This window comes from Diadema setosum, chromosome 22 (genome assembly GCF_964275005.1).
Source record: "Diadema setosum chromosome 22, eeDiaSeto1, whole genome shotgun sequence".
Taxonomy (NCBI): Eukaryota; Metazoa; Echinodermata; class Echinoidea; order Diadematoida; family Diadematidae; genus Diadema; species Diadema setosum.
Window position 1 is genome coordinate 17,177,400 of NC_092706.1, and position 27,152 is coordinate 17,204,551.

General features: G+C 38.2%; 1 protein-coding gene across 1 annotated transcript in view; it reads left to right on the forward strand.

Moving 5' to 3' along the window:
• The first annotated feature begins 3,872 nt into the window (after positions 1 to 3,872).
• The window catches only part of LOC140245495 (protein TAMALIN-like), a 31,029-nt gene continuing 7,749 nt past the window's right edge, over positions 3,873 to 27,152 (forward strand). The window contains exons 1-3 of the mRNA XM_072325064.1: positions 3,873 to 3,957; positions 6,810 to 6,871; positions 23,017 to 23,171. Of these exons, the coding sequence (XP_072181165.1) occupies positions 3,889 to 3,957; positions 6,810 to 6,871; positions 23,017 to 23,171 (286 nt within the window). The 5' untranslated portion in view covers positions 3,873 to 3,888. The remainder of the gene's footprint in view (positions 3,958 to 6,809; positions 6,872 to 23,016; positions 23,172 to 27,152) is intronic.

Sequence of the window (27,152 nt, forward strand, 5' to 3'; positions counted from 1 at the left end):
CGAATTGAAACAGTCCCACTTGTTTAAGGTACCAATATATTTTCATGTCGATTATCATTGAACAATGTGGCTATAATATGGTATCATTAAAATAAATGTCTTGTATTAATTCTTACACTGAATATCATGAACGCCACTGAACCCGAGCGAGCGGACGAGCGAGGGAGGGGGGGGGGGGGGGGAGGGTGTGGGAGCCCTCCCACGGTGAGAACTTTTTTTAGGTGTTTTGCCTTTTGATGTTGTTAATGGTGCAATTTGATGCAGACTTTTGCGCGCTTTATCGACGTGAAACAGTCCCACTTGTTTAAGGTAGCAGTATATTTTGATATAGATTATTATTGAACAATTTTCCTATAAAATGGTATGATTTAAATACACTTCTTTTATTAATTCTTTACACTGAATATCATGAACGCGACGTGACTGAACCCGAGCGAGCGAGGGGGAGGGGAGGGTGTGTCCCCCTCCCATGGTGAGATCTTTTTGCATTTTGATGTTGCAAATGGTGCAAATTGATGCATGTTTTTGCGTGTTTTAACGAGTTAAAACAGTCCCACTTGTTTAAGGTTGCAGTATATTCTAGTGTAGATTATTATTGCACAATTTGCCAATAATATATGTAAAATGGTATCATTAAAATAAACTTTTTGTATTAATTCTTACTCGTAATATCATGAACGCGACTGACCCCGAGCGAGCGGAGCGAGCGAGGGGTAAGGGGAGGGTGTGGGAGGGGGGGTGCCCCCTCCCACGGTGAGAACTTTTTGCATTTTGATGTTGCAAATGGTGCAATTTGATGCATGTTTTTGCGTGTTTTTGCGTGTTTTATCCACTTGAAACAGTCCCACTTGTTTAAGGTAGCAATATATTTTCATGTCGATTATTATTGAACATTATGGCTATAAAATGGTATTATTTAAATAAACGTCTTGTATTAATTCTTGCACTGAATATCATGAACGCTGTCTGTTCAGCAATCAAACAGAAAAAGCATGCACACGAGGGTGTAGATAGGGGCATTTCCCCTCCCACACGAAGGTGATTTTGCATTTTCAGACCTTAAATTCAGCGATCTGGTGCAAATTTTTGGTGCAATACTTTTTCATCGAAGTGTTAAAATCACGGAATTTAGCTATTATTCCGAATGTGCATCATCTGTGTGTATAATCATGTACAAAGTCTAGTGAGGAAGAGCTTAGGGGAAGGGGGATTCCCCCTCCCGCTCGGCGGACCTTTTGCGTTTTAAGAATTGAAATAAAGCGATCTAGAGCACACTTTTTGTGGAAAATTCGGAAATTGTCATTCCCAAAAATGTACTACTACTAGGTCTAAAGTGGGTAACAAGCAATGGAATGGTGGCAAGATACCTCTCCCACATTCAAGGGAGCTTTTTTTTTTTTTAGTTTTAAGCTTTTAGAACTGAAATTCAACAATCTGGCGTACACTTTTGTTGGAATATCTGGAAATTTTTCAATCAGAAGAGAAGTGTAGCAAGTCTGTGGAAGGAGATTCTATATAATTTTCTGATTGGCGAGTGTTATCTCCACCCTTCCCGTACGATGGAGATATCTCGTATACGCATATTTGATGGAATATATGGGAAATCATAAAAAAAAAATCGATGTGGGGGGGGGGGGGGCTTAGGGAAGAAAGGGTCGATAAAAAGGGGAAATTCCCCTTGTACATGAGGGAACATTGAGTTTTCGGAATATAAGTGATAAGTCATGTGCACTCAGAATTATTCATAATTTTTTTGTAAATCTAAAGTCTAAAGTGTACTAAGGCTAGGGAAAGAGGCACAGAGGGGGAGGGTTTTGGAGGGGGTATCCCCCTCCAAAGCACGAGAGATTTTGCATATTTTGAATTGAAATTCAACGATCTGGTGCACACTCTGAGTGAAATATTAAAAAAATTATGATCTTATTTGATGAAAGGTTGAAAAGAAGACCCGCTTCATGTGCATGCATACAGTATACACGCATTTTTCCCCCTCGCAAATCGGTCCAAATCTTGGGGGGGGGGGGGGCGCGACCGCCCCCATCGCCCCCCCCCCCCCGGCTACGCCAGTGCTAGGTTCCCGTATTGAATGGGTTCCTAACAACATATAATTAACATGTGACTTCTGCGGGAGAGCGTTCCAGGTACAGCACTGTATATACTTTTTGATTTTTTTTTGGATGTTGGTTTTTTTCCGAAGATAGTTCGAGTGCCTGGCAATGCCTGGGAGGTGATAAGCGCCACATTAGCGGGATAAATAATTACGGATAGATTTGTTGTTGTTTCCTTTACATAGTAGAAAAACATCAGGAAGATCATTGGGGGGAAACTGTACATAAAAATGTCTATACTGTACTCTATTTAAACAGATGTGTCAATTTTAAAATTCTCTGTGTCCTTTTGTTTTGTTCTGTATTTTTTGACAAATTCGTGTGAGTGAGATAAATACCCTGCATGGTTAACTACAGTATTCTGGTAGCGCGTTTTTGAAGGAGAAGAAGAAGAAGAAGCGAATCAATCACTCCGTACTAGAATGCCATTGTTGAGATTTCGGGAATTCATGTCTGAACATATAATTTGTAGTATAACGTGAGTGGGAAAATAGTAGTGTGTCAGCTTGTTTAGGCATGTTAGGGTTCATGTGTTCCTGGACAAAATGTGCTTTCGAAGTTGATGTGAGTTTTCCAGGATAAATCGCTAACGATAAGAAGTCTTAAAAACTTGGTGCTGTCGACCTGGATTAGCTGAACGAAATTTAAAATGTGTTTTTATGAACATTTAGTGATATCTTATTAGCATGGATCAAGGACGAAGTTAGTCTTGTCTTTACTCTTCAACTACTCTGAAAATTCGGACAATACAGGGGCATTATTAGAGAAAAATAAACCAATGAAATGTGCCTGACAAAATTCTGTTTAGTTAATTAGTCAGAATTGGTACGAGTTCATAATTCATGTTTTTAAAACATGTCATGTATGACATAATCGTGTTAATAAACACACTGTTTATTATAAAGTAATGATGTAACAAATATTAAAACCTCTCAATGGTCTCCAATTCTTTTGTTTTTTACACAACTTAAAATCCCATCAAAGACTTAATCTGGCATATTATATACCTTAAATCTCCCGCCTTTTTGTTTTTAGAATATGACGGTGTCTCTTATTATGGGGATAGGCCCTACATTAACATTTATAAATTCGGAAATGGTTGTTAAGTCAGCGCAGAAAGAGAAAAACGATCGGGAGAGAAAAAAGGGAGCTGAACATCAATCATGACAAACACTTTGCAGTCAACAACCTGCCCTTTTCATATTTTCTGGAAAGTTTGGGTTTCAAAACATCTCAAACCTCCGCTTCTCTAAAGCCATTACAAACATTAATGGGATTGTATGATTGCAGTCAAGATAACGCCCAAGTATGTGTTTCATTTGAACTGCCTCATATATTGGAGAATTTCACCATGCTGATTGGCGCTCGGAAACTTATCTGCTCAGGTCAATGGGCTGCACTTAAGGCAAATTATTTCCTAACCCTCTGATCTTTCGAAATTCACGATGATGACTCGTTTGACGTAACGGGAAGTTCAGCGCGAGAAACGTCATGCCACGCGCGCCCTATTCTAGCCAAAAGATTCACATCGATCTATCAGGCAAGGAAGCACGATGTACTGATCTTCCATCTCACAGACGAGTATCGCTCTCGTGCCTGATGTGTCGGGGGTACGGCAGGCCACACGTTGTATTTCGGACTTGAAACTTTTATGACTAAGCGGTCCTCTTGAAGGAAATCGGGAAATACCGTCGGTCTTGGCTATTGGATATTGCAGGCTGTGATCAGACGCCGACACTCGACTTTGTTTGTGAAACACATGGCCGAGGACTAGCTACTCATGATGAGAACACTGGAGAGAAAGAAGAAAATCTGCCGTAAGGAGTCCACGATTAACACATCGGGTCTCGTAAGTGACCATGTTTCGTTTTAGCCCCGACATCACATTTTATTGCAAGTATAGTAGAATCCTTTTCAGTCCCTGCAGATTAAATGTTTACCTACGCTTTTATATACTTGCCCTCATTTCATATATGCGATGAACCATATATGCCAGTTGGTCTTGTAGTTGTTGTTTGGATCTGCTAACTATTGCGAATATCAAATTGTGCCATCAGTCAAAGTCTGCAGACAATTATTGCGTGTATATTTTATTTCTTATTTCAACTTCTTCCCTGCTTTTTCTGTACGAATTTGCCAAATGAAAAAAAAAAAATAATCGTCATGCCAACGTCATTCTACACAACTAATGAAGAAATATTTACTTCGAATTAGGTGTGAATAGCAGATAATTCCGTGAACATAATAGAATACAACAGGGAGAAGGAAATGATGAACTTCCATATTATTATTATGAATTTTGTGAATATGCACCGAGACAAAATAAGAATAGACTAGATGAGGTCACTGTGATAGAAGTCAAGATAGATATCCAGAATGCGCCAACACAACGCCTTATAGGTCACAGTGGCAATGGCACGTTTATGGAAATTCTTAACAAGAGACAAGCAAGGTATCGAGAAGGGGTTGGGGTGGGGTGGGGTAGGGAGGGGCACGGAGGATGAGGGCGTGGTAGCGACTGCCCATGACGCGCGTTAATTAGCAGGCACTGAGGCTCGGAAGTGAATGAGTGCCGACACTTACTCATCTGTCAAGCAGTATGAATCATATCGACAGTGAATGCTGATATCATTTTTAAAATTTTCATTACATAAAATGTCTTAACTGAAGTAATCGGCACATCACAAAGGTTACGTCTGGCGAAAAAAACCCGATGATGCCTGAAAGTGAAATCTAAAAATTATTTCTAAATGGTTGCTCTTACACATGTGTCTGAAAGAAAGGTTGAATTCGTGAGGGCTATTTGTTTGGATCTGCATATAGCTAAACTTTAATTTTCTTTTTTCTTCTCTCGCTTCGTGTATTTGAAAGAGGTCATACAGTGCACTGTAACTGTGGACATCAACATACAATTCAGCGTAACTATCACCTGTTCTTCAGAGTATAACCCATGATAAATCTAAGTTGACATTAACGGAGTTTAAGACAAGAAAAAAAAATAGGTGTGATGATCAACCAAATATCAACACGTAGAAGCTCGCCATTAAAACTTGTATTTTTTTCCCGGAAATTACGGCTGTGATGGTATTGATCAAGTTGTAGGGCGTTCGCCTTCTTAACCTGAATATTGACTTTTGGAAGAACAAAACAGCTACAAATGAATTGGATAATGTGACATTTGCTTGCACATGTGCGAGCTTTTAGCACAAAAAATACACGTAGGATAGACTCATTGTAACTGATTTACTTGATTATTTTTTTTTTATTATGTACTCAGAATATGTGCTACTATATGTTCGTATAATATAGGGGTCTGACATTAAAAGCACGCTTTAATAGTGAGGCATGTATGCGCATGACGATTGCACCATAAACACAGTGACTGACTGCACTCAAAGGAGTATAATACTTTTCACCCTACATGTGATACCAATATACATTCAAGTGTCGATGATCTTTAACGATGTCCACCCAAAATTCACGTGTGTTCTTTATGAGTTACATAGACCTATAGCTGTCACTTAACCTTCTCTCCACCATTACCTCAAAATACAAGAGTGTAGTTTAAACCATGTTCTCTCTGATTTCTAAAGTCTTGTGATAAACCCATGGTTTAGAGGAAATTTGATTCGGATTTTTTTTTAATCTGTCGCAACGCTGTAAATGTGCAGCCTATACATAATAGCTAATACTTTAGCATGTAGTGACACTCGTCGTACTAATGGCCAACCAGAGATTTAAGTATGATATGGTCGGAACTATACACCTCCTCGAAAGAAACGTTGCATTTATCATAAGTATTATTCATTTAAGTGAATATTGATATCAATGAGTGTTTATAAGTGCCCTCGAGAAAACAGTGAGAGAGAGAGAGAGAGAGAGAGCATGGTCATAATCAAACTTTTTCAAACAAAAACTAAAGTGCATTTAATTATGACAGTTGATATTCATTAAAAAACAAACAAACAAATATCTGCCACATACCACGCCGTCCAGAAGCAATTCAGTCTTTTATAGGGTCCCCTTTGTGGTAAATTCAAAGACAAAGTAAATGCCTCAGAACAGAAAAGACAGAGCGAGTTATCGAGTATCTGACACGGACTGTTTAGGATTTTTTTTTTTTTTTTTTTTTGTAAAGCAAATGTGCATTCCGACATTGTTTCAAGGCAGAACTATACTCCGGATTCGTGTATGCCAACATTTTTGTTTGTATATAACAGGTACATCGCCAGAATGAGAAATGTGTTAGTGATCTGGTTTTATGAACAGGACTACAGGAAAAGTACATTTGACTTCTAGCAAAGTCTCGTCAATATCAAGCTATACAATGTATTCAAATGAGAAAATACTTGATACGAGAGAGAGAGAGAGAGAGAGAGAGAGGGAGGGGGGGGGGGAGGAGGGAGAGAGTAGTTTTAATCATTGCTTGAATGGTCGTAAACCTTGATAATTTCTGGACAGTGATATGGGTATAGTTTTACGGTCAGAATCAGGTTTTGTTGTAAATATTGTGAATGGTGTGAATAAAGCACATGTCAGTGACGGTTAATGCTATTTGTGATCATGGGCAGTGAATTCTGTATTCATGCAATATCGATGTGTTAGGAACGTTTGTGGGAATACAATGGGCAAACTACACGACAATTATTGACGTCTTCTCCTCACTTTTACTTCCTTGCAATCAATATGGCGGTTACGCAGCTAACGGAAGAGACTCTGCAGGACAGGCGGATCATAACAGACGAAAGGGAAAACTTCAGAAGGTGAGCAAAATACACGTCTGAAGGTAGTGTTGTTGTGAGTAATACTTGCAAATAGATGTCACATCAGAATACCGGGAGATGGAGGGAAAAAATTGAACACTTTCTGTGTGAAGGGTGCATGATTAATTGCTGTCTGGTTACAAAACACAATATGCAGGTTTCTCATAGTGTCTCATACAGTTAACACTTGTCATTGCTCAACTGATGTGAGAAGTCTTCAATCTACTCGCTAGTGCGATCCATCTTTCTAAAATTTCTTTAGCAGTTTATAACGACAGTGGAGAGAGGTCAATTAGAATGATATTTTGCTAACGAGTTTTAGCACACAAATCTAACAAGCGAGCTCTTTGAAGCTACGAGTTAGATTTAAAACCGCGATGATTTCTCTACAGAGATCACTGATTATGACCACTGACCTGTAAGTGGTTATGACATTACAGTCAAAGGATAGTTAGAAACTGGTGATGATGATATCGTTTGGATCTGGGTAGAAAGAGAGATTACTTTGAAATGTAGCATGCTTGATACCACTTTATAGTATATGAACTATTCAATTAGATTTGGGTCAAGAGATTGAGACAGTCTTTGACTCTTAACAATCGGAACGCCGGGGTTCCATATTCCTCTCCCACATGATATAGGCGTATAGTGGGACAAAATCGCCCCCATAGACCTCGCCACAGGAAAGACAATCATCGTCGTTGTTTACGGTCACCAATAGACAAAATGAAAAAGTCCCACAAATATACCGAGTTCCCCTCCGTAGCAAGTACTGTCATATGTCCTGGCGACACAGGTAAATAATGTTAGGCCTTGGTTGTGATAACACAACAAATCAATCGAAGTTATTGTTTTTAACAACGGAAAGTTGGAAAATGCGATAACTGCAAACCCCTATACGAAACGAGAGATTGCACCGTTTCATAGTGTACTAGTGTTCATAGTGTACTAGTAATTAAAGCATGATTCCAACACAAAGAAAACGCGATTGTTATGGGGCTATTTGAGATGACTTCGTCAGTCAACAGTGCATTACAGACATAGGAAATAACTACAATGCAATCGCACGTTTCCTCTTGGCCGGCCATCCGTCGGTCACATTCCTTTTCTATTGGTGGGATGCGTTTCATTAACTCTTTGAACACAATCATTATATACTAAGTATTCAGCTGATAGTATTCAGACAATACTACCATGACCCCTTCGTCAGTTTCCTTTTCAACTGGTGAAATATATTTCACAATTATTGTAATCTCTCCTGACTGGAGTTCCATTAATAACTGCATAATTTAGCCTTGCACACATTTAGGATAATGACACTAATTTCTTTTTATTCATATGAAGTGTGGAAAAAAATGTTTCCTTAGCATTAGTGACATGCATAACCGAGGACACTCGTTCAAATGATGTTCACTAGTTTGCTTTTAGAAATGGCTATAAGTATGCCTTTTGTGAAATGAGAATATACCCAGAAAAAAAGTGCACGGTTGTAACAAAATATGACACAAATATTACTTCCCTGTTTTACACACACTCACACACACACACACACACACTCGTCTTACACCTCCCTGATGTGATTATGTAGCAAACCCTATATAGGCACAACGTCAGTCTTTTAAGCTGGAAAAGCTGAAGTCTCTCTCGTACTCTCTGAGATGCACCTGTTAAGTAATACCAAAAATGATTAGCAGTATAAGTGAGTGCCAACACAAATAAATTAAGTACACATATACCACATTCCAACAACATGATTGAAACTACACGTCTTTCCATCACAAGATAACTCACTCAAGGGGAAAGCCTACTTTGATTATAAAAGCATGAAAATAGTGATAAACAAGAGATTGGGGGAAAAGTTTACGACCTCGGATGAGTAATATCGAAGGGTCATCTGACGGGGAGCTTGTCATCAAGATTTGTTTGGAACATCAGATCACTGTCATGTTACCTGCGGAGAATTCGAAGTTATCATTATTTTCAGTTATCATTATTTCCTATAACTGAGCAGATATTAGATTTTATGAGGCCCATTTCCAGCCTAACCGTTCACGATGGCGGTCTCCTGCATTCAATTATCTCTTTCAGTTACTGGAAAATACCTACTGTACTGTATATTTATCATATTTACGTGTTTTGTGTATGGATTATTAACTGCACAATAATATTGTCTATATGCATATCTCCATGTGTAATGATTTATTATCATATTAATCATTGCATTTGTTAATCTTTATATCTTTGAAATTTGTGTTGAATTTGTGTTTAATTGAGTGCAGAAACAAACCAAACCAAATCAAAGATATAATTGTGTATGTTTGTATGTGTCTTCACCATACCATAAAATTACCCTGAGAGCAAACGAATTTCCTTCCGTGATCGCAGTGGATGCCAAGGAAATTTTAGCAGCAGTAGCACGGCATGTGTTCCCTGTGCAATCTTTGGGGAACAAATAGGGACACATTATTTTTTCTTTTCATGTTCCTCGTTTGTGGATAATAAAACCGCATGCGACTTAATGACGCCATGATAACAGTAAGGCCGTAGAAAACAGCAAAGCAAGTGAATCAAGAAAGTTACTAAGTTACCACATTTAATAACATATTATAAACCCACTTTTTTAGTTGTCTAGGGCATATTTATAAAACTTAATTGCTTTTACCAGTACTAAAGTTTTCATCGATGTGCGACTGCCAATGGGGAAAATTGGAATGTAAAACTTACAGGGCTGCAATGAGTTACTCACTCGTACGTACAGAATGCGAATAGTAATTAGGACAAGTTTGAATGAAGTGCATTTTGCTTCCATGGTGGAAACTCTATCTACTGGTAATTCTTTGTTAAATTCTTCACTTATTTGGCCAATCTCACTATTCATACAGGCACCAAGGTTTATTTCCGTTGTCCGTTCATGTTCTGACTTAAAGTCCATTTAATAATTCCAAAATCGTTACCGATGTTACTGACGTTTGCTCTTAGTGATTTTATACAGTTTACAAATGTAGTATTGAAAAAGAAAGAAAAATACCGTAATATACAGACGATCAACTGCTAATGACAGAAGATTTAACTTGTATGTCATTTTCTTTAACACAGACTGACAATATCCTTTTCCCAATATTTTCCCTAAAAATGAACAGAGGTGTATGTTGAGTGTGAGCCAAAAATATCTATGTGTCATCCACAGTCACGATATATTGTCTACCGGTAACAAAAACGAGGGTCTCACTCCTCTCTCTCCCTCTCTCTCTCTCTCTCTCTCTCTCTTCTTGTTTTGCCATATTACTAGATTTTTCCACAATGTTAATTTTTATTTGGTTGTTGTTGTTGTTTGCGGGTTTGCGGGTTTGTCTTAACGGCTGTCGCGCATCTAGCAACAAGACGGTGTAGCATCGATTGTTAGGTAGTCTTGATCTCTGAAACTTACATGACATGCATAATTATAGGAGCGCGTTATGTAGTCGTGAGTTTGCTTCGTGACTATTTGGCGTTTTCTTCGACATCTATGCCATTCTTGAATTCTTTTTAGTATGCCATACAACTGATCTCATTAAACAATTATCCACATTGTTGTGACCTCTGACTGCTTTAAGCCTCTCTCTACCAGTGCTAAAGAACCTACAATTAGCGCACGTTTGGGATCAAAGAGGGAGGAATGGACAGTCGTTCTATTATAAGTGCTCTGAAGCGACCATTGCAATTTGAGCTTAATATGTTGAGAATATTTGCCCAATGGATCCATCTGCATTGCTTTTAAAAGGAAATATGTCATTCATACCTTTAAGTTTTTCATGCAATTTATTGTTTCTCGGCCTTTTGGCTAAGATAATGTGTAGTATCATGTGTATCGTAATTGTCACTCATTCAAAAGGATCTTAATCACTTTCTGAATCCTTGAAATGTAATTATGATTACGTGTCATGCAATGACGAAGTAAAATTCCTACGTGACAAATTGCCAGGTACCTGCGAAAGATGCACTTGTTCTACGGTGTTGGAGTGTGGCTCTGATGTGTCATAAAAAACAGAAGAAGAAAACGATGCCCAGATCTGTGCAAGATAATGTTAAACTAATACGACCACAGTAAATACGTTGGGAATGTCATCGAATAGAGACATAGTTCATGACCCAAGAATAAAGAAGAGCAAGAGAGGTCTACAAAATAATGCCATTTCTCAGACAGTCGATATTCATAAGTTGTAGGAAAGTGCACTCGCAGAAGAATTCATAGGGAAGAAACAAGGAGGTTAATGTTTTTTTTCCGCTGCATTGGTTCAAAACTATCACAGGTGCATGATAAAGATATTACATGTAGACCATACAAGGACGCAGCATATGATTAGTCTGGGCATCAAAGGGGGTATGCACAGCCCAGATCTATACGTTTGCACTGAGAAGTGCATCAGATTTGAGATGAAGAGAAATCAAAAGGAACATGACTGAATTTAAAATTTGTTGTAGAGCTGTGTGTGAAGCTCATGCATCATGCAATCGATGACTGAGATGACAAGATATGTTACGTGAGCAATGTGCATTATCTTGCTCCTCATTCATTTTCAAGTTATGCAATGACTATATTGTTTGTCTAGTTTTTTTTTCTTTCTGTCATGGAAATGAAGTTGCCCTAACGTCTACACCAATCAAGTAGTCAGTCCCAAAGTCTGAATGAATTATCAAATATCAACTTGTGTGTACGCTGCGAGTGGCTATATCTCAGATGCTTTTTTTTTGCCGCTGTTTTTTTTTTTCTTTCCGATATTTCTTCAGATTTTCGTTTAGTGCAACATACATTCTACATATTTAATCATCTTCGATCGTCAATCAGTTCAACAGTCATGGTATAATGAGAGAAATACATGCTATTGTTTTAATAAGCAAATTTTGACAGAGTTCCTTGATCGGAGCACAAACTCTTCCCCTCATAAACATTGTCCAAATCGTGCCGAAGCTAGGATGACTCGATGAGTCACTGAGACAGCTTCAACTCATATCCGCCTGCCAATGACACGCACGGCAACTCCTGATGGTTTAAAAACTGCGAATCACGCAATGCCTAAGACTCATTACGTTCTGTTATACTAAACCATTGAAATATACTTGCAATTTCTAGATAGGTTTCCTCCTGGTCTGGTGTCATCATCTTGTGTAGTCAGGGCAAATACTCTTGACGTGTTATATACAGAATCATGTAGACACAGACACATGATTCTATACCGTCATATAAATTGCATTACATGAAAGAGGGGTTGTTGATGCCATATACATGTATTCCGATACAATTCATAAATCGTCTGAGGGAATTAGGCTGATGCAATAAAATGTTGTAAGCAATGAGACTAAACACTGCACTGTAGACATAATGTTGGCTCATGTATATTCTCTCTATTTACTGTCAACGAATTGTAGGTAGGCCTACTCCGAGCACATTTTGTCTGTCTGTGTTAAAAAGAATTTATCCGTGTGCTGGATAACAGTAATTGTCATCGTTATTATTGTGTGTATTGATCAAAACAAATACAAGAACACAACACGAACTCAGATTAAGTCTTCATTATTATGTTACGGCATATGGCATATCGTTTCTTCTTATAAATGCGAAAACTACCTCCTTAGAAATAGCTAATTGTCATGATCTGTGTACAAATAAAACCGTGCTGAGGAACAATGTTCATGCATACAAGCATATAATCGAATTCACTCAGTCATCTTCGGATGTATTGTTTGATTGCAATGACATAGTGAGCTCCACATTCATTGTATGGAAAAATATAATCATGCATTTTTGCAAAATTGCAGGCTACCATTCAGAAGTACATGATGAAATATGTTCTGCAGCGTCACGTTCCATAAGGTTGACTTGCATTCCTTCGAAAAATCGACAGCAATTTCAGACCAGCGGGATTTCGCTGTATTGAGAGATGACCATCAGCTGTTTACACAAATCCATTCTCAAATTACGCGGAAACACCATAATCATGTTCCTAGACAATATATTCAATTGTTTATTACGAACTGTCCTTAAAGGAACCAATGCTACATTGCACAGAGGAATATAATTGCGAAGAAACTACCAGTGTATAACTGAACGAAGGCAAATTGTTATATTGCAACGTATAAGTATCTTTGGAGTAAAAATAAAAAACTTAATCGTCCCGAATTAAAGGTAAGAGCCTATGAAATACAATATACTCAATATGCATATTGAGCACATTGTTCAATGTGAGGTCTACTATTTGGAAAAAAAAAAAGATTATGGCTGTTATGTGAAATATAAACATTGCATTTTCAGTTTCCTTACAGCCTAAAGTGGGATTACATAAACCGTATATCATTATTTTTCAAGTGACTTATTCCATTCATTTTGTAGGCCTATTTCCATTTGTGTTTGAAGTGCATATTTCTTTTGTGTAATAATGCATTATTTGACATTGTTGATAATTGTTTTACATTGATATAGCTGATTCTGGGTACATGCACTGGTCGGGGAGGAAGGCCTCGAGCCTCGGTGATGTTTGCCTTTTCCTCCCCTGGCAACCAGCGGTATGCACCTAGAATCACCACATTCTTTATATCATGTAATTCAATTTTCTATTTGTATTTTATGTTGAAATTCAAAAAAAAAAATGATGATGACGATGATGAAGATGATGATGATGACAATAATAGTAATAATAGTAATAATAATAATGATAATAATAAATTGGAAAGGGGGTAAGCCTTGTGCAGACGTGTGTACTACTTGGATATTTTACCTTTCCCTTGTTAACAAGGAAAGGAATTGGATACTAAAGTAGTCCAAACGTTAGACTCGCTATAGACCCCTATAAAAAGAGCTAGCAAACATAATTCAAAGATTAAGAAAAAGAATTGATCCTGAAGAATAAGGACAGTGGCAACAAAATTCAATATCGAAGGGGCTTAATTAAAGGTAAAAGACTCATATGATATGATCAGTGTGATACATGCATTAATTGGGGGAATAATTATTTTTACTAGATACACATTGTGCAAACGTATGGACTACTTAATCTTTTTTTTAATGCCCGTCAGTCCGTAATTGCATACTCCGGATTTGTGGACGGCGTAACTTCAGAACAGTAAGAGGTATCCAAATTAAACTTGGCATAATGTGTGTATGAGTGGACGAAGTTGATGTGCCTATCAACTTTTGGTTGCACATGCTTAAGGTAAAAGGTCCAGATCAAATTCTTAAAATTTCATTGTTTCATCCATAGCTATGAAATGTGTCACGTTTGTTGTTGTTTTTTTCTGAAACTGTAGTGTATACATGCATTACCAGATCAGGATTCTCTAGGGCAAGTTTTGGGCCGTGGGGTGAAAGGTCAAGTGCAAATACTAAAATGTCACTTTTTTTTCCTCCATGTCTCGGAAATGGGTCAAGATATCTTCATGAAACTTGGCATATGTGTGTACGAGTGGACGAAATTGTACCCATCAACTTTTGATTTCACATGATCAAGGTCAAAGGTCAAGGTCAAATTCTTAAAATTTCACTATGTCATGCAAACCTATGCAATGTCTCCTGGTTTTTTTTTCTTGAAATGTAGTGGATGCATGCATTACGAGATAAATATTCCCTAGGGAAAGCTGTGGGTCATGGAGTCATAGGTCAAAGGTCAAGTGAAATATGCTAAAATTTCACTTTTTCTCCATACTTCTCAGAAATGGCTCAAGGTATATCCTCATGAAACTTAGTACAAGACTGTGCATGTACTGTCTGACAGTGATCTTTTGTGACTTTCTGGATCAAAGGTCAAAGATCAAGGGTCAAAGGTCAGGTGAAAATGCTAAATTTCCACTATTTGATACTGTTCAAAACTAAACTATTTCTCCGTACATTGATGATTTCTCAATGCATACTCCGGATATGACTAGGTATAGGTATGCATGCATTACCGCATAATAATTTTGTAGGGAAAGATTTTGGCCATGGGGTTAAAGGTCAACTGTAACTGTTAAAAGGTCACAATTTTCCCGTATTTTGATCTGCTCTCTCAAACAATTTAGCCATCCGTTCAAATAAACCCAGTTCACGGAAAGTAAACACTCAACGCATTTGTGACAAACATGTCATTTATTTATTCATTTATTTATTTTCATTGCAAGTTAAGTGAAACTGTCATCTCACATTGTCAAGAAGAACTTTAGACCTGTTTGGATAATCATGTATTATGGTGAGGCATACAAGTCGCCATAGCGACATTTCTAGTTTTGTTTGTTTTTCTTTCCATGCAATATGTTGACAAGGAAAAGCATTGGATAGTCCAAACGTTAAACTCACTATGGTAGACCCCTGAAAAAGCTCGTAAACAAAATTCAAACAATAACAAAAAACGACAACAACAACCCAAGAGTACTAGTAAACCCTGCAGAACACAGACTGTGGCAACAAGATTGAATACTGTGGCTTTAATAGCGACGTCCATTGGTTTCACTTTAATTCTGTTGTCACTATATAGGCCTATATATTGTATATATTATAGGGTCTGAACCAACGGCGTAAATCCGTACTGAGGAGTGGGGGGGGGGGGGGGGTGATCGGCGATAGTCACCATCACCACGATTACAAGCCCATAACCGGACCGGCGCAGCCTTGGGATGGGGGTGGGGGTTGTCCCCCCCCCCCCCCCCCACACACACACACACACTTTTCAGGGATCGAATGTTTGCATCCCCCACTCTTTTGCATGAAATATAAAGTGGAAGGGAAGTGGCAGAAAAAAATATGAAGACTTTTTTCTTGTTTTTGTTTTTATTTTTCTGTTTGTTTGTTTGTTTGTTGTTGTTGTTGGTTTTGCATTTTGATGTTGTAAATGGTGCAGTTTGATGCTTTTTTTTGCGTGTTTTATCGAATTGAAACAGTCCCACATGTTCAAGGTAGCAGTAAACTTTGATGTTGATTATTATTTAACAAAATCATATCATTTAAATAAACTTCTTGTATTGATTATTACACTAAATATCATGAACGCGACCGAGCAAGAGCTATACAGCGGAGCGAGCAGGTGGTGGGGGGGGGGGGGGGGTGGGAGGGGGTGTCCCCTCCAAACGTAAGAACTTTTTGCACTTTGATGTTGTACATGGTGCAATTTGATGCATGTTTTTGCCCGTTTTGTCGACTTGAAACAGTCCCATTTGTTTAAGGTATAGCAATATATTTTGATGTCGACTATTATTAAACAATTTGGCTATAAAATGGTATCATTTGAATGAACTTCTTGTAAATGTACGTATTAATTCTTACACTGAATATCATGAACGCTACCGAACCCGAGCGAGCGGAGCGAGCGGGGGGGGGGGGGTGTGGGAGGGGGGTGTTACCCCTCCCACGGTGAGGACTTTTTGCATTTTGATGTCGTAAATAGTGCAATTTCATGAATGTTTTTTTTGTGTGTTTTATCTACTTGACAGAGTCCCACTTGTTAACGGTAGCAGTATATGGTGCAATTTGATGCATGTATACAATATTTACAAATTTGGTAAAAGGGTCCAACAAATAGCAACGCTAGTGGACATTGGCCCTTGAATACAGAAGAATATAATACATTCAACAAGAAAATTATTTACATTACAAACAAGTGTATTTACACTATGTACAAAATTAACATTTTGAAATTGATAAGTGTACTTACATTACTTATATTACTAGAATTGAAGTTTTTGCTTTGTGGATTACAAAATAAACAAATTATGTGTATTCTTCCAATAAAGTCTTCTTGAAGACTTTACAAATTCTTTTTTTTTTTTTTTTACGAGAGGATGTATAACGTAAATCAGTTGAAAGATTATTCCATATTTCAACACCTGAATATGCTATTGATCGCTTCCCTAATTCTGTTCTGACAGTTTTTAGTTTATGACAGTTTTCAGTTTATGAGTGAAAACTCTGCTGCAAACTCTTTGATGAAAGATCATCCCTGTGTATGCCCATTGATGTATCCTAACTGAGTCATCAGAGTCATCATCGTTTCAGGTATGATTCAGGAAATTGAGGAGGTTCAATTATGGCGGTATAGTTTTTTTTTTTGTTGTTATTATTTGTTCGTTTGCAGATGGTCCCGAGTTGCTCACGTCATAGCATGTTTACATGTAGGCCTATACTATTCGACGTTGTCAACGTCTGGACCATACCTTATGTCGATATTACTTTCTTCGCGAGCGAGCGAAGCGAGCGAGCGCTTGAGAAAATTACGTATACATTATTCTACTAGATAGAATACTGTTCAGCTTTGTTATACCACTCTGAAGGTGGGCGTACGAACGTCATGCAATGTGCCAAAATTGATATAATCACATTTCTGCTTCCTCCATTTTTTCCCCAAATGTATTGGGGGGGGGGGGGGAGATGATTGTACGGGCCATCCCCCTCCTCCATTTCGGGGGGGGGGGGATGCATACCCCCATCCCCCCCCCCCCCGGGATTTACGCCCATGGTCTGAACTGTCCTTATTTCCCCCAGAGCCAACAGGATGTCATGAGTAAGGAGTGAAAGCTGGGAGAATAGAACTAAAGCCATCTACTTCCTTTTCACCCGACACAATCAGACAACATGGAACTGTGTGAGATTACCCCAGTCTCTGACATTAGAATCGCATTTCGACTGAGATTACATGACATCATGCGGGAGACATTTATCGGCACTTCCTTTTCATACACAATACCCTTGGCTCGCAAAAGCTTAGATAACGGACAATGCATCTTTAAAAGTCTAAAACCTTGGGTTGATTGTTTCCTAGCATAATAGATATAATCCATATGAAAGATAATTGATAATCTTCCCTAGCAACCGATTTTTAGTTCATATCATTCCCCACTCTTAACATCGTACTGTTTTATATATCAGTGAAACATAGTGTCTCAACTTCGAGCTACTTTCCAGTTGTTGTTATTGTTGTTTAGGTGTGTTTGCTCTATATGTTAACGTGCAATCTTCTTTATAGGGTTAATTTGCTGCTGTTGTTTACCCGAATATAGTAACATTGTATATGAAACATTGAGAATGTTTAATAGATTACTGTCACGTTTATCGCCGGTATCATTTTGTCGGATAGATTGTGAACATGGACAACTGGAATCTTGTGTGACGTGAACCAGTTATTTTACGTTCGAGACTTTCTTCTTGCTTTTGAATATTAGCGTTGTTATAGGAGCTGATTTCAAATGATCGACACCCACATTATACACAGCATAACGGATGTATCAAACAGATTAATTAGCCTCCTGTCAACCCAAAGGCTAACCGAAAAAAACAAAAAACAAAACAAAACACAATTTTCGTTTCATTATTGAACCATATCCTGCGGTCAGTGGACTTTACACTTACAAGGTGAGAAGTATCGGAAACAAGAGCAGAGCAGCAAAAATAGTTTCAACAAGGACACGAAGCCCTTGCACTTGTTTTTCTCCTGAAAAGATGTGCGGCTAATGAGTGTGCATTGCAAACAAAAAAATAGCACAAGAAAAATCAAACACTACAAACCACAAACGCTTGGAAATTCTGAAAAGGGATCACATCTTTCTTCAGAATTGATAGGTGCGTAGTTGTCAGAAGAAATATGTTTGATCATTTGAGTACAAATAGTGATTTTGTACAGAGGGTTGAAAAAAGAGCAAAATCTGAAACCTAACTTCAAAATAAATCTTGAATTTAATGAAATTGATTTATACCATCATCTTTAAATCAACTCCAACAAAATTGTAGGGCCTACACTATTAAGCTATTGCCCATACCAATGTCAGTGTTATCTGATATATAGTTTTGAACTATTAAGGATCAACAGTATGAAATGTTTTTCGGAACACCTAGTATTTCCACCAAGTTTGCAAAGGGAAGGGACTGTTATCCTTTTGTACTGTGTGTGATTGTTCTTCCATGCCCACCTACTTTCAGTAAGCGAAAAAATTAAGGGTGTGGCCAGATACTCGAGGAGTAAGATGGCAGCAGCATTTCCTGAGGGAGGAAAACATCCCTTCCTATTATGATGGTTTCTCGTTTTTGGTCTGGCAAACGAGATAGTGTAACACAGAGACACAGAGACAGAGAGAGAGAGAGAGGGGGGGGGGGGGAGGGAGAGGCACACAGACAGGTGGGAGAGACACACAGACAGACGGGAGGGGGAGGGGAAGTTGAAATATGAAGAGACAATGGCACATATAGCAGTAGAAATTGTGTGAGCAGCCTTTATTTTGCCGAAGCGAAAATTGACATATGGCAACCAGAAAAGCTGAAAAAGCTGAAATTTTTAAACGCAACTTTCATTGATCTTTGTAGGTCGATTTGAATTGAATTATGAAGTATTTATCGTATTGGAATACGTCACCAAGCTTGCTTTGGTGTGTCTTAGCTCATGTACTTGTCTTGCATCTTGCTTGTTTGTGCTGTCAGTCTCGTCTGTGCTGGATCTTTGCTTTGCATTTAGTGTATCAGCCCTATGAATATATATGAAAATATAAACTTATGTATGTATTCATTTTAATCTGGTCAACTGTTCAAGAAATATGAATTGGGTTTGGTGATCACGAATATTTTCTTTTTTTCGTAAGTACATTGTATATTACAGCTGGGCAGCCCACAATCTACAAGCTTCGCTTGGGTATGGGTCCCCACATCCATCCTCTGATTAATTTATCACTATAATGCTTGTTTGTATGAGCCCCTTCTAAAGTATAATGTATACCTCCTTTTTGTTGATTACTTATGTTGGAATTCTTTACTTTCACGTACACTGTGCATAATATGTATGTAGTTGATGTTGCGATGGAGAAAATCAAAATGAGCTGAACTGAACCATTTTCCATTCTCACTGCTGGACACGTCCTCACTTTGAGAATATATTTCATTTACACGCTAATTTGTACTACTATTTTTCTACAATTTGTTTTGTCCTATAAACTTTGTGGAATTTTAGAGCACCTGGAAATGACTGGTACTACAGTGAATATTTGACACATTTTCAATCAACCCCTGAAAATAACACAAGACATGTTATTTCCTAAGCACCTTCCGACTTCGGGCTTTTCTGTCGAGGAACGAATTGCCTCAAGGGCTGTGATGTCTACTTGTCAATGTTTATTGTGCATTAGGCTTTTGAATAAAAATGCAAAATTGTTAAGTACATTATTCTTTTTTTCATATTGGGGCTTAACGTGTGACATGGCGATCATTGCCAACCATGCAAAAATATAATCATGTATCAGTAAGTAAACTTCCGAGGCGCTCGTTGGCATATACAACAAAACCACCGTGACCCAAAGTCTTGTTCTGCACCTTCACCGTCTTGTTGAATAAAGAACTTGGAACCATTTTTACCAACAATGATACACCAGTATGGCATTTAAGTACAGGTTATGTCCTGTAAGCAAATACATACACCTTACTATTTAGTAAGCTTCAGAAACATACTAGATTTTAGACTGGTAGCATGTAGGAAATATATGTCAGATTTGTAGTAACGACTTGCTGGATGAAACAAAAGGTACCAAGCATTGCGATGAATGGTTATTAGTACATGCCTATTACGCCAGTGGGACATGGGATCATCATGTAACTATGTAGACAATGTACAAAATAAACTGCAACGTGTCACCCCGTATCTAACATTCATGAAGACAGAAATGTAAAATGATGATTACAAACTGAAGTGAAAGTGAATGAAAAACTTTGGATATTTAATCATGAAAGAAATCTATCCGGTTTGGGGCGAAACGTTCAGAGATTGCGAGGTGCAAAACACAAATCGAAGTGGCAGTTGGTGCCATACAAGTCAGACGTGGATATTTTAAATCGATGGCACTCTAAAGTGATCATTCAATACTTATACGAACACGGTGATGCTAGAAGATATCCATACAAGTACACATTCTGATATAGGTTGAGCGTATCTTTTGACACGTGATTTCATTTTCCTATTTTCAAAGTCATGGTTTAAGGGTAAATAGGCCTACGAAGAATCGCCGCAAGCGTTCTGCCACTGTAGATTTTAAAGTACATCACACATCTCTGTTTCAAACAGCCAATTGATAATCTTGTGACTGAAGGCCGACTTTTTAAACGTTGACCCCTGAAAGCTGATGAACTTACCAGTTTCGTCCAGTTGTCTACTCAGCTCTGACCCATTTCGTGTCCATTTTCTTGTCCTAGAAGATGACTGAAAACAAACAATATTGTTGATTAACAATAAGCGCATCAGGCTTTGAAGAAGAACCAGTTCTATCACAATCCGTAGGTACCTCAACATGAGAGAATGCTGTATACATCATAAAAGAGCAATATAACATTCAAATCGAGCGATATGCGTGAATTATTGTCAGTGTATAAACAAGTTTATCATTACAGAGTTGTCAGCACTATTATGTACTACTTACCGACCTAGAAACAGACCTTTTTTCTCACTTTGATTTCTCATTCTTCATTCAGAGCTACCATACAGTACTAACCTTATCATTTTTTATCCTACATTGTACATGAAGTAGTGCGAAGGGCTGGGGCCTGATTCATTGAAATTACAGAAACCGTCCATCGTGCACGATTGCCGTGGCATCCAGTGGCGTACCGTGGGTCAAGACATTTGGTGGGGGGGGGGGGGGGGGGGGGGGGGCTCCTCGTGGAAAAGTAATTTTGAGGGGTGCGTGTGTATGATTGTGTGTGTGCGCGTGTGTGCGTGCGCTGTCAGTCTACAATACATAACGGAATGTGATGCATTCCACATTGCAGCGACTCTTTTTGCCGCTCGGATGTTCTGAGTACACTGCGCACATCCTGCTTATATTCAGAATGCCAACCAGGAATCACGCTGAATCACAATCTTTTGTAATGTTTCACACTATATACCTCTTTAAAGGGGATGGCTAGTAACCGATCAGTGGGAATCAGTGGGAATGCTGAGGGATGATTGTTCCAATCCTTGTGGATTTATTTAAGAGTACATTATATATCTACTGTTGTGTGAAAATTATTTGCTTCAGAACGGTCTCATATTCAAGTAATGTGCAGATTAATGCCCCGTCACTGACCAGGGACGCTTACCTAAAAACATTAAACTGCACATTACTTGAATATGAGACCATTCTGAAGCAAATAGTTTTCACACAAGAATAGATATATAGTGTACTCTTAAATAAATCCCACAAGGATTGGAACAATCATCCTTCAGCATTCCCACTGATTCCCACTGATCAGTTACTAGCCATCCCCTTTAATTATGGTTAAAAGAAATCTTAGAAAAATGTCTTATTTCTTGATCACCCTTTCATGTCGATTTCAAAAGCAGTTTACTAACACTTGAATTACCATTTTGTTTTGATTTTTTAAACCAGCGGATTGGGGGGGGGGGCATCCCCCCCCCCTGTAGTTACGCCACTGGTGCCATCAGTCTAAGTTAATGGACAAACGAGAGCATGTATTTTCGACGCATTTTTTTTTTTTTCGTTAATTAAGCGATTTACTCGATGTGTTACGCTCATAATTAACAGTGAGCCCCTACTCGGTCCGGTTACCTGTCGGTAGGTGGAGAATTTGATAGTATACCCAGATGGAAAGGGTACTGATATACAGGCTGACAGTCAGGCAGTCCTCTATCGATACTGAAGATGTATTCTCATTACTTAATCCACATCATCTCAGCGATAAAATCAGCACCAAACAAACTGCAAAAGCGTGAATGTTACCCTATCATTACCTTTCGCCCTCTTCCTCTTTGTTTTTTTTTTCTTTAATACTCTGCTGGTTTCCTTCCTGCATTTCCACCTTTTTGTCTGGTCCTCGCGTATTTGATTTTCTCTGCCACCCTAACCTGCCGTCGATCTACTCCACTACTCTTACTGGCCTATGTGTTATGTGGCTCTCAGTCTGAACAAGGACCTCCTTTACAAGTCTAAACAATAAGCTGTGTATACTCAATGTTGCATTTCATTGTATTCTATTCAGTCACTCTCTATACATTCAGTCTTTTTGTCGACACAAGTAAAAGACGTGCAAAAGATCTTATAATTCCTGATGGCTAAAACATATTGAGATATTTCCTTCCTCAGGGGAGTCCTCCAGTGATGAAATACATGTGTGTAATATTCTTTTTGTCATTATTATTCTCAGTCATGATATGGTTTTATGATTATTCTCGCTGCAGGAGAACAATTATCGTCGAAAAGCAGGCCGGTACTTTTGGGTTTGAGCTCCAAACATATGCCATCCACCACAAGGGGCGGAACGAAGTGGAATTGTGCACCTACGTCTGCGATGTTCAAGTAGATGGCCCTGCGTATCTGGCTGGGATGAGACCAGGTGATCTCTATCTTACTCTCAGTTTTTTTTTTACCATGCGTTCGACCCCACTTATTGCCTTTCCTGCGTAACAATGTCAACACACCTTTCCTAATTCTTTGATTTATAAACACAACTCCTGCAATATAACTACATGAATCACCGCATTTTACTCGTGTTGCTGTCACATGACTGAAAAGACAAGAGGAGTAACACTATGGTGGTGAGAAAAATATGGATAATGACGAACGATCGATATGAACTGTAGTTGATCATGATCACCTATTAAAATGTCTGTCATTTATACGGACTTTCAAAATCTACATTTCGAATTCAATCAATTAAACACCAACTAAAATGGGAAGAATGATAAGTCAAAACGAACATCTAGCGATAAGATACCTGCAAGAAAAGTGAAGAATTTAGAATAGTGTTTGTAACAATACAGTTTTAATAAATACATGATTCAGAGTAGGTACTTTAATAAATCTGCATCACTATTCCTATAGCAATGCAGGACGAAAAGTCAGGCTGTGTCATAACGTGGTAACCACAGAAAGAGTGAGACAAGGATAATGGATTTAGACGGCTCTATAGGATTGAGCATAGTGTCATCCGGTAATACTGGCTGTTATATAGACCTACTTGATTGAGTCCTCACTCGTCATCTGTTCAGAAATTATTAAGGATTATGTAGAATTTGAGAGAGACTGAGTTGTTCATAGCTTACAACAGCAAGACTGTAAAATTTGCGTCATTGTTATGGCGCTGAGTTACTCCTAATGAGTGATTGTGAAATATCAGTAACAGCACAAGACGTGATAATATGAGTGTCAAAAGTCTTATGGTGACGAGATAAATTATGATACATTACAGCACGATGTTATCTGTTTACACATGAAATTGGATGTCATTCGACTTCATGTGAAATAACCTACCCTATGATACGAGGTATGCTGCAAATTAGTGTTATATTAATAATTATATATGCATGCATATACAAATAAGTTTCAGTTACCTATCACCCTCCCGTTTCTTTGTACCTATTATCGCATTTATCCCCAAGTTGAATTATCCTTCGGGTTTACTAGTATGTCAGGTTTAAGTGTATGTGTGTGTATATGTCACACACCACACCATGTATAGTGAGGTACCCGCGCCTCGTCAGGGGCCCTAATATCGTCACCCTGCGTAAAATTGCTACAAGCGCACTGTACAAAAAATTACGCCCGGGACTGTGTTCAGTACGCTTGAAACTTCGCAGGGTTACCACAACCAAGCAAACTGAGGTGAAAATCAAACAGTTTTTCTTGAAAATCTTACATTTATGTAAGGAAGGCACATATACTTCTGTTGTTTATTTATTGATTTAATCTACCTCGTCTATGTTGGCTATCTGTAATGATGTGTCCCCTTGCTTCACCCAGTCGGACGTTATATTTTGTCTTGGTAACTTTTGCCAAATTTTACCTTGGTAAGGGTAACTACCTCGACATTACCCCAACATTACAGTCCTTTTGTTAAAACCTCATGCGGTAACATTCCTTTGACATACTCAACACGCATGCGCAATAGTCCAAACAGAATGATACACGGTTTGCCGATCACATGCGTGGATTGGATTGTATTGAACCACACCCCCTTCACGCATGAACGGGTAGGTTGTTATGGAAACCTACCCAGAGAAGGTTTTCGGTGTGTGTCTGTTAAAACGGTACTCCTCGCTCTCTCCTGCGGTTTTATCGCCCGATTAGAAAGGAATTTTGTTCTCCGGACGTTGTCCCGACGTTGTCAGGGTCTGTTAAAACAGGGCTTTAGAGTGGCAAAACGCAGACGCTTTGTGGAATGTAATTGAGCGCCAGCAGCCATGCTCCAAAAATAGTATGACGATGCTTTCCGCGGTGTGTTCTGAATGTTGAAGATTTGCGGTTGTACCATGTGTTAAAAGTCCTGAAGAAGACTATTGAAAATGACAGAGGGGAGCTTAGTGATTCTTTCAGGAGGACAGGCGTCGCAGGCCACCCGTAATATCAAAGGAACTGCACTCATCATCAGCTGATCATCGTCTAATTGATTACTCTGTCTCTCTTACTTCACGTATGTTTCACTTGGAAATGAATTCTGAGCAATTAACAACTAAAAGGACGTCTTCCTTCACTCATTGTTCTCTTTCATTTCCTTCTACTACTACATCAAACCTTCAAGACACCATATTACATGAAGTAGCACTTGAACTACTCTTTCAGTTCTGCTTCTATCCCTCTTTCATTAAATCTTAAATGTGCGCATCTTTCCCCATTTCAGACGATTTTCATAATTTTACATCATTTCGTACATAAATCAACAGCGCCATGTATGGATTTGTGGGATTTGTTGTAGTCCTAGATCGGAGAAACCAATACTCTGAAAAATCCAAAACAAATTACAATTCCATCACAATACAACTTACTTAACAAGTTCACCTGTGTAAAATTCATGCAGGCTTTCTTCTTTTTCCTGCTTCATAGAGCCCCCAGTCTTGCATGCCTATAGTGAGGCTTCTATGTCATGTTCATTGTTATTTATTATAAATTTTGCAAGCATTCTGATTCCTTATCCCGATCACTATAAATTGTGAAACTCTGTACCCAGTATAACCAATTCATAGTTCAAATGTAAAAGTCTGAAAACCACCCATGAGGTCTCCTTTAAAGTATTCTCAAAATAACCTGACGTACATTGTCATGCTTATGGGATCTTAAAGCTCCTCTCTAGTCTATTAGTGCATTACAGTTGATCTAAACAGTGTGTCCTCGTGCGCGGTTCTATCACTTATTGATTCCCGAGCTGGATATTTTAGAAGTCCAATCCCCATCTCTCTCTCTCTCAATCTCTCTTTCTCTTATCGAAAACTTCTTCCTAGGTTATTTTTTTAATATTGTTGATTAAATTAGAGCTGCACACATCAGGTAGAGCAAAATTGCGAAGACAGTCACATCGGAGTCATGTGACTTTGGCATTACTGTTCTGAAATTCATTGTTATTGTGAATAATAACTAATAGTTTTCTGAAAATAGACATCATTCAAGTAAATGATGGTATTTGATATAGGATGAGCACTGACATTGTATTCTTCATGGGTAATTGGCAGAGTCAAAAAGAAAATAAGATATCCTAGAAAAGGTATAGTACCTGCTATTCCCGGTCAAAAAAAAAAAAAGAAAAAAAGAAGAAGAAGAAAGCACAAGAAAAGTATAGCAAACTTTGAGAGAGATTATTCTATAATTGTCATTTTGTATGACGGACTTTCGAATTATTCTTCTAATTTTGCTATCATTTCTCTTAATCTTTTGCATTTGTTTTTCTAGCTTTATTCGTATAATACGAATACCTCAGTGGGATTCTACATTAAATGTAGCAGTTCGTGTACTTTAAAGGACAAGTTCACCTTCATAAACATAAGGATTGAGAGAATGCAGCAATATAAGTAGAACACATCAGTAAAGTTTGGGGAAAATTAGACAATCGATGCAAAGGTTATGAATTTTTTAAATTGTTGCGTTGGAACTGCTGGATGAGGAGACTACTACAGCTTGTAATGTCATATGTGTACAACAGTATAAAGAAAATGTAAAGAAAATTCATTGTTTTCATTTTTGTCGCATAATAAAAGAGCACTTGACTTGCCTCTTTCCAAAGGCAGGGGGAATAATATTACCCATAACATATGTCAGTAACGAGCCAAGGGAATGTGTACTTTTTTCAAAAGATGAAATTTTGTGAAATTCTCTTTATATTTTCCTTATATTGTTGTACTCATATGACATCATACGCTGCAGTAGTTTTCTCATCCAGCGGTGATTACACAAAAACTTCAAAAATTAATAATTTTTGAACGGATTGTCTGATTTTCCTCAAACTTTCAATGATGTGTTCTATTAATATTGCTACATTCTCTCAATTCTTATGTTTATGAAGGTGAACTTGTCCTTTAAGGAAGCTGCGCTGGCTCGTCAACTATGA